A 17,526-nucleotide genomic window follows, 5' to 3' on the forward strand; every position below is an offset into this window, starting at 1 on the left:
GTGTTAAGATTCTATATAAATGCAAGTATGATTATATACAACTGGATTTGGCTCCCATCGTCTTCCTGAAACGTTCAATATCTTAGAATCGCATTCTCTTTTGCTCTCCTCTATATCCAGTACAAAGTGGTGAGCGCACTTGGCATCTCTGGTCGAGATCAACCAAGGTTCTCATTTCTGATTACTATCTTGTGGCCTTGAGAACTGTACCTCAACATGAGTTCTTCACTTCAGAAGAGGAGGCAAGGAAAAGGAGGAATTGCAGGGCAAAGTTCTTCAAAAAAGTAGAATTTTTTCCCGCATCTCTCTGTTTCTGGCTGTCTCTCTAATCCTTGCATCTAATGTGCACCCACCACATTCTGAATATCACACACCAGCCCTCACACTCCAGATGTCACACACCAGCCCTCACACTCCAGATGTCACACACCAGCCCTCACACTCCAGATGTCACACACCAGCCCTCACACTCCAGATGTCACACACCAGCCCTCACACTCCAGATGTCACACACCAGCCCTCACACTCCAGATGTCACACACCAGCCCTCACACTCCAGATGTCACACACCAGCCCTCACACTCCAGATGTCACACACCAGCCCTCACACTCCAGATGTCACACACCAGCCCTCACACTCCAGATGTCACACTTTATTAGCGATGCGAAATGATCTTTTTAAGGAAAGAAAGAATCCCAGCCATTGACGTGGAGTTTAAAATTCTCAAGCAGTTAAACTACCCACTGAATGACTTCAGAGTTTATAAGTAGGTATAATTACTTGGCTTGGTCTTAAAGACACAGACTAGGTTAGCAGATGAACATCACAATGACCCCCCTACCCTGTAAGCATAACCCACAGGAGATTTGCTAGTTATTTTTTTAAAAATTCAATGATCCACTGAAGGGGGGGAATGGCTGTTTTGAGCTGAGCATTATTTGCATTTATATAGCATTGTTTCATATCTTCAGAACATCCCAAAGTGCTTCATGGCCAATAAATTACTTTTGAACTGAAATCATTGTTGATATGTAGGCAATGTAACAGCCAGTGTGTATACAGCAGGGTGTGACAAACAGTACGGTTAGTGAATATCAGTTAATCTGATTTTGGTGGTGTTGGTTGAGGGAAGAATTTTGGTAAGGACACTGGTGGAACTCTTAGCGCTTTTTCGAACAGCGCCGTGGGATCCGTTACATTCACCTGAACCAGAAAGGTTTAACGACTCACTCGAAAGGTGAACTGGCAACAATTCAGCGCTCCCTCAGTGCTGCCCTGAGCTCCAGTTATAGAGTGGGACTTAAACCTACAGCGTTCAGACTCTGAACTGAGCGTGCTACCAACTGAGTCAAGCTGACGCAAAAATGGAACAAACAAGAAGTCCTTAAAGATTTATGGGAATTTTATGCATCCTGAAAATAGTATAATACTGTGTATTTTTAAAAACGAGAAACCTGGATGAAGAACTGTTCGGTGGTGCAGGACAGTACCAAAGTTGAAAATGGTAGGAGGGCAGTTGAGGTAAACCAGGAAGTAGTGGTTAAGGGGATATCAGGTTTGAGTTTTAAAAACCTTTGAATTGTAACAAAAAGACATGACTGAGAGGGAGGAGTTCATCATTTTGTGATCTGGGGAAAGGTTGATTTAGAGTAACAGACAATGCAATGAGGGGAAGCCAGATAAGTGCACGAGGGAGAAAGGAATAGAAGGTTCTGCCGATAGGGTGAGATGAAGTAGGGTGGGAGGAGGCTCATGTGGAGCATAAACACCGGCATAGATCAGTTGGGCCGAATGGCACCAGGTATGAAAGACTCCAGTTTCTCTAGGAGAGACTAGAGAAACTGGGATTGTTTTCATTGGAGCAGAGAAGTTTAAGGGGAAATTTGATAGAGGTGTTCAAAATCATGAAGGGTTTTGATAGAGTAATAAGGAGAAGCTGTAATTTAAGGTAATTGGCAAATGAACCAGAGGCGACATGAGGGAATTTTTTTTTACGCAGTGAGTTGTAATGATCTGGAATGCATTGCCTGAAAGGGTGGTGGAAGCAGTTCAGTAATAACTTTCAAAAGGGAATTAGATAAATACTTGAAGTGGAGAAAGAGCAGGGGATAGTTCTTTCAAAGAGCCGGCACAGGCATAATGGGCTAAATGGCCTCCTTCTGTGTGGTATGATTCTATGATGGGCCTGTTTCTATGCTGTAAACTCTATGTAGTAACTCTATGCAATTCTATGAGCCTTGATTTTACACAGTGAAGATGTGGGGAGGAGGATGTTATATTTGTTGCTATAAGGAATACAAGAGAGAAATGTTCAGAGGACTGCTCAGCATTAATAAAATGGAAATGCGATGGGAGGGAAGGTCAGAGGCGGGGAGTGAGAAGTATTGCTTGAAGTTGTTGATGGGAAATCTATGTAAACGTTCCAAACCCACAACCTGTACCACCTAGAAGGACAAGGGCAGCAGGCACACGGGAACAACACCACCTGCACGTTCCCCTCCAAGTCACACACCATCCCGACTTGGAAATATATCGCCATTCCTTCATCGTCGCTTGGTCAAAATCCTGGAACTCCCTTCCTAACAGCACTGTGGGAGAACCTTCACCACACGGACTGCAGCGGTTCAAGAAGGCGGCTCACCACCACCTTCTCAAGGGCAATTAGGGATGGGCAATAAATGCCGGCCTCGCCAGCGATGCCCACATCCCATGAACGAATAAAAAAAAAAATTTCAAGCATAACATTACTTCTCACATTTCGTTTCCAGCTATTGGTTGAACCTTCAAGTGAAAGGAATCACCCTACCCCGGGCACTACACTGTTGGGATCGGAGTCTCCAAGATGGCAACAGAAACGGCAAGAATTCACTGAAGGGCTGTCCCATCCACCTGACTGATGGCTGTCACTGGCCACACTGTAACCCTACCTGCCCCACCATCAGAGACCAGTACTCAGGTCAGGAGATGACTGTTATACAGTTCCTAATGCACATGGGTTTCGATATACAGAAGATGGCCCAGCAGCAAGGCATGGAGGTTAGCAAACTACTCGGGATGCTGAGCAGCGGGAGCTAAGATATCTGCAAATCGGGACTGACGAGACTTTTGAATGAGGAAAAAAAAAACAAGTCCACATACAGTGGAGGAGCAGGCAGGCTTTTCTAACAGGACCTCACAGCCTCTCACGACAAAAAACCTGCAAGGACACAAATAAAATTCAAAAGTGGTGGAAAGCACTGGATTGTTCAATTAAAGGTGAAAGAAAGACTGCAGGTCTTTCTAAGCAACTGACGGTCTTCATAGATTGGATCATAGAACAAGAAGATAAAACACAGAGAAAAAGATTCCTTTTCCCTTCAGTTAACAGCATAAAACAGGACAGTGGGATACAGGAATGCTAAGGTTAAAACCGATGCAAACTATAATGCTGTGTATTTTTTAACAAACTAAAACCTGTGCTAAATTGGTAATTTTACATATTTATTTTATTATGTAAATCATATTTATAAGTGTTATGCAGGCAGAGAGCTAAATATGTTTCTTTATAAATTGTAAATACTGTCTCCTAATCGCATGTTTTTTGTAATGGAATTAAAACAAACAATCTTATGACAACCACTTTGGTGTGTTTTGTGTTGGTATGTGAACACTGGAAGGCACAAGACTTGTTGCATTTTCACTCACAGGTCCAGATTACAGGTTTCAGAGTGTACACCTTGTGTCTTATATAGAACTACATAGCGTTTACAGCACACAAACAGGCCATTCTGCCCAGCTGGTCTATGCCAGTTCGTGTTTATGCTCCACACGAGCCTCCTCCCACTCCTCTTCATCATACCCTCTCGACATAACCTTCTATTCCTTTCTCCCCCATGTGCTTATCTAGCTTCCCCTTAAATGCAGCTGTGCTATTTGCCTCAACTTCTCCATGTAGTAGCAAGTTCCATGTTCTTACCATAGTATCAGCTCTGGCTCAGTTGGTAGCACTGTTGCTCCTGAGTCTGTAGGTTGGAAATCCCACTCCAGGTACTTGAGCACAAATATACAATGTTGACATTCTAGCGCAGTGTTGAGGGAGTGCTGCATTGTTAAGTGGTGCTGTCTATCAGATGAGATGTTAAACTGAGGCCTTGTCTGCCCCCCTCAGGTGGATGTAAAAGATCCCATGGCACTATTTCGAAGAAGAGCAGGGAAGTTCTCCCCGGTGTCCTGGCCAATATTTATCCCTCAACTACCATCACTTAAAAAAAACAGATGATCTGGTCATTATCACATTGCTGTTTGTGGGACCTTGCTGGGTGCAAATTGGCTGCAGCTTTTCCTACATTATGACAGTGACTACACTTCAAAAAATATTTCATTGGCTGTAAAGTGCTTTGGGACATCCTGAGGTTGTGAAAAGTGCTAAAGTGCAATATAAATGCAAGTCTTTCTATCTGGGTAAAGAAATTTCTCCTGAATTCCCTATTGGACTTATTGATGACGATTATATTTATAGCCCCTAGTTTTGGTCTCCCCCAATGGGTGTCTTGTAATAGACAGGTGACAGGATCCTCTCACTGGGAGTGTCCAAGTGTGACACTCCTGCTGTCAACAGTTTAAAGTCTGATGCCGACGGTAATGTTACACAGAGCTCTAGTGGTAGCTCGCTAATGCTAAATAGGCCTGCAGATATCCCAGGGATGATATTGCTTAATGTTATAAATATTACCATTGTGAAACACTGCATTCGTAACAGTCAATAGGAACCATTGTTCTCAGTCAGCCCATACAAGCTCGCACACAGTGGATAATTTTAAACTGGTATCCAACGGCTGACTTGTGCAGACTTGAATGTCTTCATATCTGATGCTGTCCATCTGCCAAGACGCTTTTGATCATAAATGCAACTTCAGAGTGGTCGCTCAATGAAGTGCAAAATCTTCCTGTTTCTCTATGCTGTCAGCCACTTTTTCAACCTGAGATTTCTCACCTCGCCGAGTACCATTTACAACGTCCCATGTGCAAACTCACCAAATGTGCAAAAAAAAAATCAGTTCCTTGTAAGATGGACGTGGCTGAAAAATAATGCAGCTCATCATTTGCAATAGATATTTCTATTGGTCCCGTCCGAAATATCACTACGTGGGAGGAAAACTTCAAGCTTGCCTGTTAGCATTGTCACTTTTATACCACAAGTGCAGGGACAGTAACCAGCGGGAAGGATCTCATGTGAGAACACCTGAGGGCTCACCGAAGTTTACCGTCAGTTAGTTTGAGTGACTTCACACGAGACTCCGCCGAAGTAAGTGAAGTTTATTCTGACCAGTTTACGTTGGGAAAATGTTAAATACTTATCATTAATAAGAGTGAGACGCAATGCAAACCCCTTTGAACAATTAGAATGGGAGATGGCAGGTCCCTGAGTATGGTACCAGAATCGTCCTGCCAGGATATCCAGTAAATTAAAAGACCATTCAGGGCGGCAAGCACCCTCATTGGCTGAAACAACAGATGCCAGTTATGAGAGTGGAAGGCAATAGAGGGGAAGTTCCAAGACCCAGCCCTGCCTTGGAACTTCCAACAGGAAGGGCCAATAGGGAAGCCCCAACAAAAGGGACACATGGGACTGCCAGAAGACCAGCAGGAAAATTTCAGAAAATTGGTTTTCCACATGATTCGGATTCTTTTCTGATTCACAAGAAAGCAGAGAGAGAGAGAGGGAGAGAGGGAGCAGACATGGCAAGTACTGAACGACAGAGTGAGAGGATATCTCCCTGAAGAACCCAAAGTCCTCTTCTAACCCAGTCAGGAATATTGAAAAAGGTGCCTTACTGTCCTGTGTAGTTGTACTAAGTGCCTTGTGGATCTGTACCGTACTGCACTGCCAGCCGTGGCTCAGTGGCAGCACTCTCACCTCTGAGTCAAAAGGTCATGGGTTCAAGCAGATTGAGCTGGTCATTTACCTCATTGCTGTTTGTGGGATCTTGCTGTGCTTAAATTGTCTGCCGCTTTTCCTACATTACAACAGTGATTACACTTCAAAAGTACTTCATTGGCTGTAAAGCGCTTTGGGACATCCTGAGGTTGTGAAAGGCGCTATATAAATGCAAGTCTATATTTTTGTTGGGGGTGGGGGGAGATAATTCTAATCACAGGACCAACGTTGGAGCCTGAGGGAGGGTTAACAAATGGGCAGCTGAGTCGAGGCTCTCTGTCAGTGACAGTACAATTCATGCTGGAGGATAAGAAACAGCTTTAATAAAAAGATTCACATCAATTTTACCGGGAAGAATCATTAAAGTTCACATTAGACTTAACTTTGGACCTCAATCTGACACTCTGTGCTACCACCCAATGGCTTTCTGATGGGACTACATGCTGACACAAAAGCTGATTCTACAAAGAAAAATCCAGTTCCAGCGCTGGGTTTGGAGCTAATGTTATGTGACAGGCATTTAACACTGTAAATACTGACCACAGCATCACCTATGGGTGTAACTGGTACTGCTGGTAAATGTTGACACTTTAATAATGCATTTTCACATTGATATAGTACGACTTAGGACTTTTCAAAGCATTTTGAAATGGAATATAGCGACCCACTCGATGATTTGAATATGATAGATATGCAAACTCCGAATTGTGACTGAGCAAATCTCCAACATCAGAGGTGGTATTTAGTCCTACTTCAAATAAGCTTTGTACTGTACAAAACAACATGTGGCAAATGGCAGCTTGGCATATTGTAGTCAGGCTGGCTCCCTGGTTAGTAGTTTAATTGGTGTTTAGTCATTGCACACTAAACTCATTTTGCCTGGATTTAATTCAATGTGAAAAATGCAGACTGATGGTAATTGTGCTAAAAGTCTGACGACTGCCAAAATAACTAACAGACAGCGTGTCTAGCCATAATTATTTAGTATGGATCACATGGTACAATATGTCTGCGGTTTTGATCACATGGTACAATATCACTATGGTGTGGATCACATGGTACAATATCAGACCTATAGAAAGAACGACTGGCATTTATATAGTGCCTTTCACAACCTCAGGACGTCCCAAAACACTTTACTGCCAATGAAGTATTTTTGAAGTAGTCACTGTTGTAATGTAGGAAATGCAGCAGCCAATTTACGCACAGCAAGGTCCCACAAACAGTAATGAGATAATGACCAGATAATCTGTTTTCAGTGATGTCAGTTGAGGGATAAATATTGACCAAGACACCGGGGAGAACTCCCTGCTCTTCTTCGAATAGTGCCATGGGATCTTTTATGTCCACCAGAGAGGGCAGACAGGACCTTGGTTTAACGTCTCATCCGAAAGACGGCACCTTAGACAGTGCAGCAGATTATAGATATATAGATCACATGGTACAATATTAGACCCGTATGGATCACATGGTACAATATCTGACCCATATAGATCACATGGTACAATATCAGATCTGTATGGATCACATGGTACAATATCAGACCCGTATGGACCACATGGTACAATATCAGACCCGTATGGATCACATGGTACAATATCTGACCCATATAGATCACATGGTACAATATCAGATCTGTATGGATCACATGGTACAATATCAGACCCGTATGGACCACATGGTACAATATCAGACCCGTATGGATCACATGATACAATATCAGACCTGTATGGATCACATGGTACAATATCAGACCCGTATGGATCACACGGTACAATATCAGACCCATATGGATCACATGCTGCAATATTAGACCAGTATGGATCACATGGTACAATATCAGACCTGTATGGATCACATGGTACAATATCAGATCTGTATGGATCACATGGTACAATATCAGACCCATATGGATCACATGATACAAGATCAGACTCGTATGGATCACATGGTAGAATACCAGACCCGTATGGATCACATGGTAGAATACCAGACCCACATGGATCACATGGTACAATATCTGACCCGTATGGATCACATGCTGCAATATGAGACCAGTATGGATCATATGGTACCATATCAAACCTGTATGGATCACATGGTACAATATCAGACCTGTATGGATCACATGGTACAATATCAGACCCGTATGGATCACATGGTACAATATCGGACCCATATGGATCACATGGTACAATATCAGACCCATATGGATCGCATGGTACAATATCAGACCCGCATGGATCACATGGTAGAATACCAGACCCGTATGGATCACATGGTACAATATCAGACCCGTATGGATCACATGGTACAATATCAGACCCGTATGGTTCACATGGTAGAATACCAGGTGCGTTTGGATCACATGGTACAATACCAGACCCGTATGGATCACTTGGTACAATATCAGACTTGTATGGATCACATGGTACAATATCAGATCCTTATGGATCACATGGTACAATACCAGACCCGTATGGATCACATGGTGCAATATCAGACCTGTATCGATAACATGGTGCAATATCAATTTTGTATGGATCGCATGGTACAATATCAGACCTGTATGGCTCGCATGGTAAAATATTAAACCCGTATGGTTCACATGGTAGAATACCAGACCCGTATGGATCACATGGTACAATATCAGACCTGTATGAATCACATGGTACAATATCAGACCTGTATGAATCACATGGTACAACAGCACAGGGAACGTCTCAATTTAATTGTGGGAACTGTTGAAATTAAATGATTGTTTTTTTTCTCCCATTCCCTCCCTTCCTCTCCTCAATGGCATTGGTTTTTGCTGGGACACAGTTCCACAGATGCTGGCAGCCCTCCAGTAGCTCGGCCAAGTACCTATTCAACTATGGAGGGAATCACACCTGGACACTTCTCAGTATAATGCAGAGTGATGCCTTTACCTATAAACCATTACGGGAACTGAAACGAGGTTCCTCTACCAAACAACAACTTCTCTCATAACTACATTTATCAAAGTTCTGAGTGCATGTTACAAAAGTAAGTAGCCCTAGTCGCTGAAGGGAAAAAAATATAACCAGGGTTCCCTCTCCTGATTACTATCGAGTGATCCCATGCTGTAAAGTGCCTTAGGGTGAAGACAGGTTTGGGCTTAGCTTTACAATCCACCCCAAGCCCATGGTTAAGCTGGCTGCTGTCACTCACTCACCCACAGGAAGAAGGCCCATTTGGGGCAAAGTACCAGAGAGTATTTGGTGCCGGTGGAATTGTACCCCAGCTCGAGTCGTCACCTTCGGGAGACGGGGAAAGAAAACTGCAGGGACAAAGAAAATAGCAACGGTATAAGTGTGTTTCAAGTCAGTAAGAAATCCTGGGGCTCAGGTGATGTTAATAAACGGCTCCTGCCTGGCTTGTTTCTCATGGTTTTTGGTGTGTGTGAACTCCTTAAGACATTACTGCCTGGAAACACACTCCTGCCTATATATTACCCTAAATAATAATGTATGATTTATTTGTTTTGAACTCATTTTAGTTTGAGCTAATTAGTTTGAAAGCATTAAAACCCTATAATTTAATTAAACATAAGTCATTATTATTAATCTCTCACTCGCTAACAGGGGTGTGGAGCCCTGAAGGACACTAATCACCACAAATACAGGATAACTAGAAACTAAATACCACCTTAAAGCACAATATCCATTAAAATAAACCTGCAAATGTAATAATATTATGTTGGAAATGTACAAATTCCTTAACCTCATCTGAAATAAATCGCAAACACAATAAAAAATTAGATGCAATTAAAGCAGGTCTACAGATAATTTGATACTCCGCCTGCATATTTAATTGCAGCTGTGCTAAATTCTACCTGCTACTCGGTTGAAACAACAAACTTGCAGCACATCCCAAGGCACTTCATTCCTTTTGAAGCACAGTCACTGTTAATTTTGTAGTTAAATTGAGCAACCAAGCTGTACGCAGAAAGCTCCCCCAAACTACGATGAGATAATGATCAGTTCATCTGTTTTGGTTGAGGTATGGGATCTGAACGAGCAGACTTGGTTTAATATCTCCTCCAAAAGAAGGTGCCTTTGACACTACAGCACTCCCTCAGTACTGCACAAAGTATCAGCCGAGAGTATGTGCTCAGGTCACCGGGGTGGGACTATGAACCCACAGCGTCGAGGCTCAGAGGCGAGAGTGCTACCATCTGAGCCAAGCAGTGCACAGAGAAAACCTTGGCTCTGAGAATGCAGTATGTGTTCTGTGAAGGGTGATTTGTCTCCAAATTAAATTAGTGTAAATTATATGTGTTTGATATTTTAAGCTGGGGCTCAATACAATAATCTATTTTTCATAATCTGCCACTCTTTGGGTCTCAGCGTGTATGGGGCTGGATAATTGTTATGATCCGGAATGTGTTGCCTGAAAGGGCGGTGGAAGTAGATTCAATAGTAACTTTCAAAAGGGAATTGGACAAATATTTGAAAAGGAAAAATTTGCAGGGCTACGGGAAAAGAGAGGGTGGGAGAACTAATTGAACAGCTCTTTCAAAGGGCCGGCACGGGCACGATGGCTGAATGGCCTCCTTCTGTGCTGTATGATTCTATGAAAATTGGCAAGTTAACCTGACAACATTTAGTGACCAGTATCAATAAATGTTGGATTATCACTGAAAACACTCAGCTCTTCGGGAAAGTTCAATGGATTTTCTTTTCAAAAGTTTTTTTTAAAAATTGCAGCACTGGTTGACGTATTTTTAAACAAATTTATCTTCAGTGTTGTTCCTGTAAAAGCCGGGCAGGGATGAGTTCAGCAGGCACTGCAATAAAGTTTGTCTTTAGCTCCCCACTCATTTTAATTTATTTTCTCCCTTCTTTTGATCTCACCTGCCCTAATTCCACGCATATTTCTTGGGGGAAAAATGAGAAAGGCAAAATAGAAATCTCTATTTTGTAAAGGGAATCCTCCTGACTAACTTTCACCCCAGGGATTCATTCAAACTGCTGTGTGTGGTGAGATGAAGGGTTATCTATCGCTGCCCTCTTGTGGATGTGGGGAATAGTGCCCTTGATGATGTCTGAACAGTGCAACAGAGGATATTTCACTCATAACACTGATGCTGTTTCACACTGATAGGAAACACTCAGTATGGACCAGCACTGCAGAAGTGAGGGAATTATAAAAACATTTTGTGCAATTAAAAAATCTGAAGTAAATACCTTTGTGACATTTAAGGTCCGAACGTCAACATGGCACTAAGGTTCATGATATTGACAGCTTGTCCAGTTTGGAACATCACCCGTTGTTGGAAGCTTTGACACATAGATACACACAGAAATTACAGCATGGAAACAGGCCATTCGACCCAACCACTCCGTGTTGGCATTTACCCTCCACGTAAGCAAATAGTCCTAAACATATTTACCTTCCCTGTTTCCATATATCATCATCCCCTTTTCCTTCACCTGTTCAGTCTAATCCTGAATACTGACATAGTTTGAGCTTCAGCCAAAATAACTAAACGATAGGGGCTAAAAAAAATTCGAGGTCCCGGAACTCACGCTCCGAGTGAAATGTGCAGTTTCTCCTAATTTCTCAAATCTTGACACACTATGGCAAAGAAAGGAAGAACTGGCATTTATACAGCATCTTCGTGATTCGAGGGCATTCCAAAGAGTTCCGCAGTCAAGGAAATACTTCTGAAGTGTAGTTGATGCAATTTTGTAGGCAAATGTGGCAGCCAACTTGCACAAGGCAGGGGTGCAACAAACAGTGACTGAGCTCAGTGATCATTTATTCTGTTCCAGCAGTGTGATTGAGGGAAGAATGTTGACCAAGGCCAGGAGTGAATTCCCCAGCTCTTCTTCGGGTAATGCCATGGGATCTTTTACATTCACCTGAACAGGTAGACAGGGCCTTGGTTTGATGTCTCATCCAAAAAGATAGATGATTACATTCATTCTAAACCGCACAGCCAAAATTTGCTACTTTCTAAAACTAATTATATTTTGGTGCGGCTAATTTGTGTTAGTTCTACAAATTGCCTCAGGCTGGCTGGTATGATGTGTACTGTTCGTGTCCTCTTACAGTTTTTTGTGTACATAATGTGCTGGAATAGTGGGAATCTTCATAATTACCTCTCTGCTGTCATTAAACGCCCTCGAATTAGTTTGTTCTTACGAGCACTTACACCATGCATCAGTGTTTGTAATACTGCACCCTCTTCTCAATCAGCAATGTCTGATTCGTGTCATAGGAAAGAAGAAAAATCTTGCATTTATAAAGCACCTTCATGTTCTCAGGATTTCTCAAAGTGCGTACTCACTGTTGTTATGTAGGCAAACACAAGGACAGCCAATTTGCACACAGCAAGGTCCCACGAACAGCAATGAGATAAATGACCAGATAGTCTGTTTTGGTGGTGTTGACTAAGGGACAAATGTTGCTTAGGACATTGGGAGAACATCCAGCTCTTCTTCGAATGGTGCCATGAGATCCTTTATGTCCACTTAAAAAGGGCTCTGTTGAGATATTAAACTGAAGCTCCATCATTGTATCATTTGAAGTTAAATATGTTCAAATGCTTATGTTCTTTAACAACAAAAGTATATCATAACTGCAGCACTTGTCATCAGATAATTTTATTGATGATTTTGATTTGCTTTAATTCCTTCAAATATAATCATGTTTAAAATATATTAAGAAATTCTCCTCATTCCAAATCTCTTTGATTTAAACAGTGAACATTCTCCTTCTCCACCCCACAAGAGCCCTGTTTGCCTTTAACACATTTCAAAAATGCACAAATCATGTTTATTGCCTCCTTTTTTTTAACCTTGTTTGTCTTGGCTAAAATTCTAAAAACAGAACCGACCCATGGTATGTATTAAATTTATGCCTTGTAATTAACTTCAAGGTGCTTTAAAAGAAACTTAATCATGTAAGGTTGTGGTTCGAATGCAAGAGATGAGACAACACCCGTATCTGTGATTTACCTTTTTAAATAGGTTTTAAAGAAGGTTGGGACCTCTGGGAGGGGTGCAGCTTTGATTTATTTCTGTACTGATAAACTTAGGTACAACCAAAAGGAACAAGCCTCCTTTAATGTGGAACCACTCACTGTTGACTGTGGGGCTTTGCTGGCCACATCCTTCTGTAAGATGGTGCCGTGCTGGTCCTGCTGCTGAGACTTTGAATCAAATCTTGTTCCTCTTTATTTGAAGCCTACATCAATTGGCTTAACTCTCCTTTTATTCTTGGAGCATAAAAAGAAAGACTTGCATTTATACAGCACCTTTCATGACCTCAGGACGCCCCAAAGCTCTTCACAGCCAATTAAGTACTTTTGAAGTGTAGTCACTGTTGTAATGTAGGAAACATGGCAGCCAATTTGCGCACAGCAAGGTCCCACAAACAGCAATGAGATAATGACCAGATAATCTCTTTCAGTGATGTTGGTTAAGGGATAAATTGGCCAGGACACCAGGGAGAACTCCCCAAATGGAAGTCTATTCCATAACAATTGAAAGTGTGACTATTTTATTTCATAATGCCCCTTGCCACAAAAATTGAGTACTTTTTTGACATTTGCTTTTAGATCTTTTTTGTGCATCATGTCACATAGCATAAAAAACAAGTTCTTTTAAGAAAGGTACCAATCTCCAAATGGTTCTGCAATGACATGCTGGGAAATTGGCTATATCTCTCTGGACCTGCCTTAAGGATATCAGAAAAAAAAAGTCAAACTATAGACTATTAACAGATTTTGCATCTGAGGGAAATAATGACTCAAGTGCTAGAAACATGTAGCATGTATCATCAGACAGCTAATTCACATCACAATCGAATCAGGATATCTCAGACAGCCCTTGTCTACCCCGTAGTGGTCTTTAGCAGGCCTTTGTATATGTGTTGATGTAGCTGGCTGTCCATTCTATGAGTAATTGTCTTGGGCTTGCAGATTGGTTTCTCACTGACAATGCTGTTTGTCAAACTGTGCGAGGAACATAAGGTTCAGACATACCTCGTATTCTGATTAATTACAATTGTCAGAGAGCCGCGATTGACATGGAGGCAGGACACAAATTCTGCAGATGAAAGCACCTGCGTAATTCCAGAACCAATTGCAACCAGCATGAATTACCAAGCTGCAGAGAAGAGTCTACTATCTGCTACTTGCAAAGTGTGAAAGGAAAGACATTCAAAGCAACTGAAACAATTGGTTTGCTTATTTAACTTTTCCTTAAACAGTTTCAAAATGACTGTGCTATTTGAACTGATTTTGACAACTGTGAAAGAGTTTATCCATGAATAAACCTATTTGGTAATTCAGTATTTTACCAAAATGTATGGTGTGACTGGCATTAAGCCTCCTCTGAGTTGCTACACCCTCAGACCCTGTGATCAAGCTGCTTGGAATTGAGCTTTCCCAAAGTCTGAGTGAGACTCATAACAGCACATTCACACTACAAGTTTAGTGTCTGTGCAAAGTGGTTTTGGCTTCGCACTACTGCTGCTCTTGTGGAAGGCCCGAGCTGATTCTGAAGCTAAGTGGAGTGAAATTCTCTCCCCCATGAAGTCTCACTTTGCTTTGTTTCAATGTCAGTTTGAGCCTTGACACTGGATTCAGGCTGCATTTACACTATTTAAACTTGAGCTCAACCAATACTCTGCTGCTCATATCCTAACTTGCACCAAGTCCCATTCACCCATCTCCCCGGTGCTCACTACATTGGCTCCCAATCCGGCAATGTCTCAAATTTAAAATTCTCATCCTTGTGTTCAAATCCCTCCATGGCCTCGCCCCTCCCTATCTGTGTAATGTCCTCCAGCCCTATAACCCTCCGACAACTCTGAGTTCCTCCAATTCAGGCCTCTTATGCATCCCTGATTTCCTTCGCCCCACCATTGGTGGCCGTGCCTAGGCACTAAACTCTGGAACACCTCTCTACCTCTTTCTCTTCCTTTAAGATGCTTCTTAACAGCTCCCTCTTCGACCAACCTTTTGGTCACCTGTCCTGATATCTTGTTATGTGGCTTAGTGTTAAATTCTGTCTGATAACGCTCCTGTGAAGCACCTTGGGATGCTTTACTACGTTATAGGTGCTACGTAAATGCAAGTTTTTGTTGTTGTTGTATAAATGCAACATTAGTACAAAGCGGTTGTGCTTTTTACCAAGTTGAAGTTATAGCATAAATCCACCGTAAAAAAATTGACTGTGTTTGGTCCATTTATTGGAACATGGATTGTTCCACTGGTAGATAAAAATATCTGAGCAAATGGCTGTGGACAGATTGGTATTCCAGCTGAAAGGCAAAGCAACTCTTAAGGAAAGGAATCAAATCTCCATTCCTAACATATTTGGACTGCCAATACATTCCAGGTTCATTGAGACCATAGCATCTCTCTGAGGCAGATATGTAGACTGCAAACTGACCATGTCTGTGTGGGAATTATCCGCACTCAGTATTTGTTTGTTAGTACGTGACGGAAAGAATTACCTAGCATTTCTGTAATAACCCGAAGCAGAAAAAATGATGTATAAATTGACGTTCTAAGCTGCAATAAAAACGCTATAAAATATTTAACAAGATATTCACAAAAGACAAGCAGTAAGGTCAAAGTGATAAATGACCTGAGTGAGCAGTGATTGGTTGATCAGATAATGTCAAATAGGCATCAGGAAGACAATGGCCATTTTGCTTGTGCTGCTTTGTAACATTCCATGATCTTATCCAATGTTTCTTTACGTTTAAAGGTTGACTATTAGAGGGCACTTATTTGCATTAAGGACTTGTATCTGACCCGAATGGCCAAGTCCAGAGAATTTCCTATATTAAAAATAGAGATTGCTGGAAATGAGCAGCATATCAGTCAGCACTTAAAAAGGTCAATACCAGAACAGAACCAAAATTACACCCAAAATATTAAGCTACCTTTCCTTTTCAGATGCACAATTTGGTGAATCAACTGTCATAAATCCCCAAATTCTGATGGGATTTTATATGGTTTTATCTTGCTCCACTCGTATTTTTAGGCATTTAGGTGTTTGAGCCTCGAGGTCTCTTTGTTCATCCACACCCTTCAGTGTCTTCCCATTACGGGTTTACAACCTTTCCTTGTTTTTCTCCCAAAATGTATTAGCTCACAATTATCCTCATAAAATTGTATGTGCCACGTGTCCGCTAACCTGTTTACGCTTTCCTGAAGTCCTTGCAGTTTGCCAAACCTTCTACTTTTGTGTCATCAGCAAACTTCAAGATTGCGTTCCCAGCTCTCAAGTCAAAGTAATCTATACATACTGAGAAAAAAAATAGTCCCAGCGCTGACCCCTGGAGTATGCCAGGTCCGACCCTTCTTCAGTCCAAGCAACACTCATTTAACCTCTTTGTTTCTTCTCCATCAACCAATTTTCTATCCATGCTGCTACATTTCCTCTTATACCATGTGTCTAAACTTTTCTAACAAGCATCTTGTGCGTCACCTTATCCAAATTCTTCTGCCAATCCATATACAATACATCTACAGTATTCCCTCCATCTATCTAGTTAGTCATTTCTTCGAAAACCCATATTATTGGACGAACTCTGCATTCCTCCAATTCTGATCTCTTGCGCATCCCTGATTTCATCGTTCCACCATTGACGGCCATGCCTTCAATTGTCTAGGCCTAAAGCTCTGGAATTCCTTCCCTAAACCTCTTCCCCTCTCTACCTCTTTGACCAAGCTTTTGGTCACCTGTCCTAATATCTCCTTATGTGGCTCGGTGTCAAATTTTGTCTGATAATTGCACCTGTGAAGTGCCAAGGGATGTTTTAATATGTTAAAGGCGCTATATAAATGCAAGTTGTAGTTATTAAATTTGTCAAACATGGCTTGCTTTTAATAAATCCGTGCGAACTGTCTTAGATTATCCCATGCATTTCAAAAGACTCACTAATTTTATCCACTGTCATTCAATGTGGCAATAAAAATCTTCACCTGGAATTTTCATAGGCGTTCTCCTGATCTACTCCCGTAACTTCAATGGAAGATCAGCAGAACCCGCCTGAGAAAAGGCCATTTCTCCAGGATTTCCACCGCTCTTCCACCAAAGTTACAGCGAGGGGTCAGGAGAATCCTGCAGAAATTCTTTCCCCTTTCGTCTTTGCAATTCTTAAAAGATACAGGTTCTTCACATCTCTCACAAATTTAACCTACAGCTACCCCCCCTCACCTTTGATGACATCACCCTTAATCATAGAATTACACAGAATGTACAGCATTGAAACAGGCCATTCAGCCCATTAGGTCCATGCTGGTCTTTATGCTCCACATAAGCCTCCTCCCTCCCTACTTCATCTAACCCTATCAGCATATCCTTCTATTTCTTTCTCCCTCATGTGTTTATCTAGCTTCCCCTTAAATCCACCTATGCTAGTCGCCACACTCTAAACACTCTATGGATAAAGATGTTTCTCCTGAATTCCCTATTGGATTTATTAGTGACTAACTTATATTTATGGCCCTTAGTTCTGGTCTCCCCCACAAGCGGAAACACCTTCTCTACGTCTACCCTATCAAGCCCTTTCATAATCTTAAAGACCTCTAACCAAGGTCCTATACAAGTTTAACATA

General features: G+C 41.8%; 1 protein-coding gene across 1 annotated transcript in view; it reads left to right on the forward strand.

Moving 5' to 3' along the window:
- The window catches only part of notum1a (notum, palmitoleoyl-protein carboxylesterase a), a 35,350-nt gene extending 31,778 nt beyond the window's left edge, over nucleotides 1-3,572 (forward strand). Inside the window, exon 11 of the mRNA XM_068004485.1 lies at nucleotides 2,770-3,572. Within this exon, the coding sequence (XP_067860586.1) occupies nucleotides 2,770-3,076 (307 nt within the window). The 3' untranslated portion in view covers nucleotides 3,077-3,572. The remainder of the gene's footprint in view (nucleotides 1-2,769) is intronic.
- The last annotated feature ends 13,954 nt before the right edge of the window (nucleotides 3,573-17,526 follow it).

The sequence above is a fragment of the Heptranchias perlo genome, chromosome 23 (assembly GCF_035084215.1).
Source record: "Heptranchias perlo isolate sHepPer1 chromosome 23, sHepPer1.hap1, whole genome shotgun sequence".
Lineage (NCBI taxonomy): Eukaryota > Metazoa > Chordata > Chondrichthyes > Hexanchiformes > Hexanchidae > Heptranchias > Heptranchias perlo.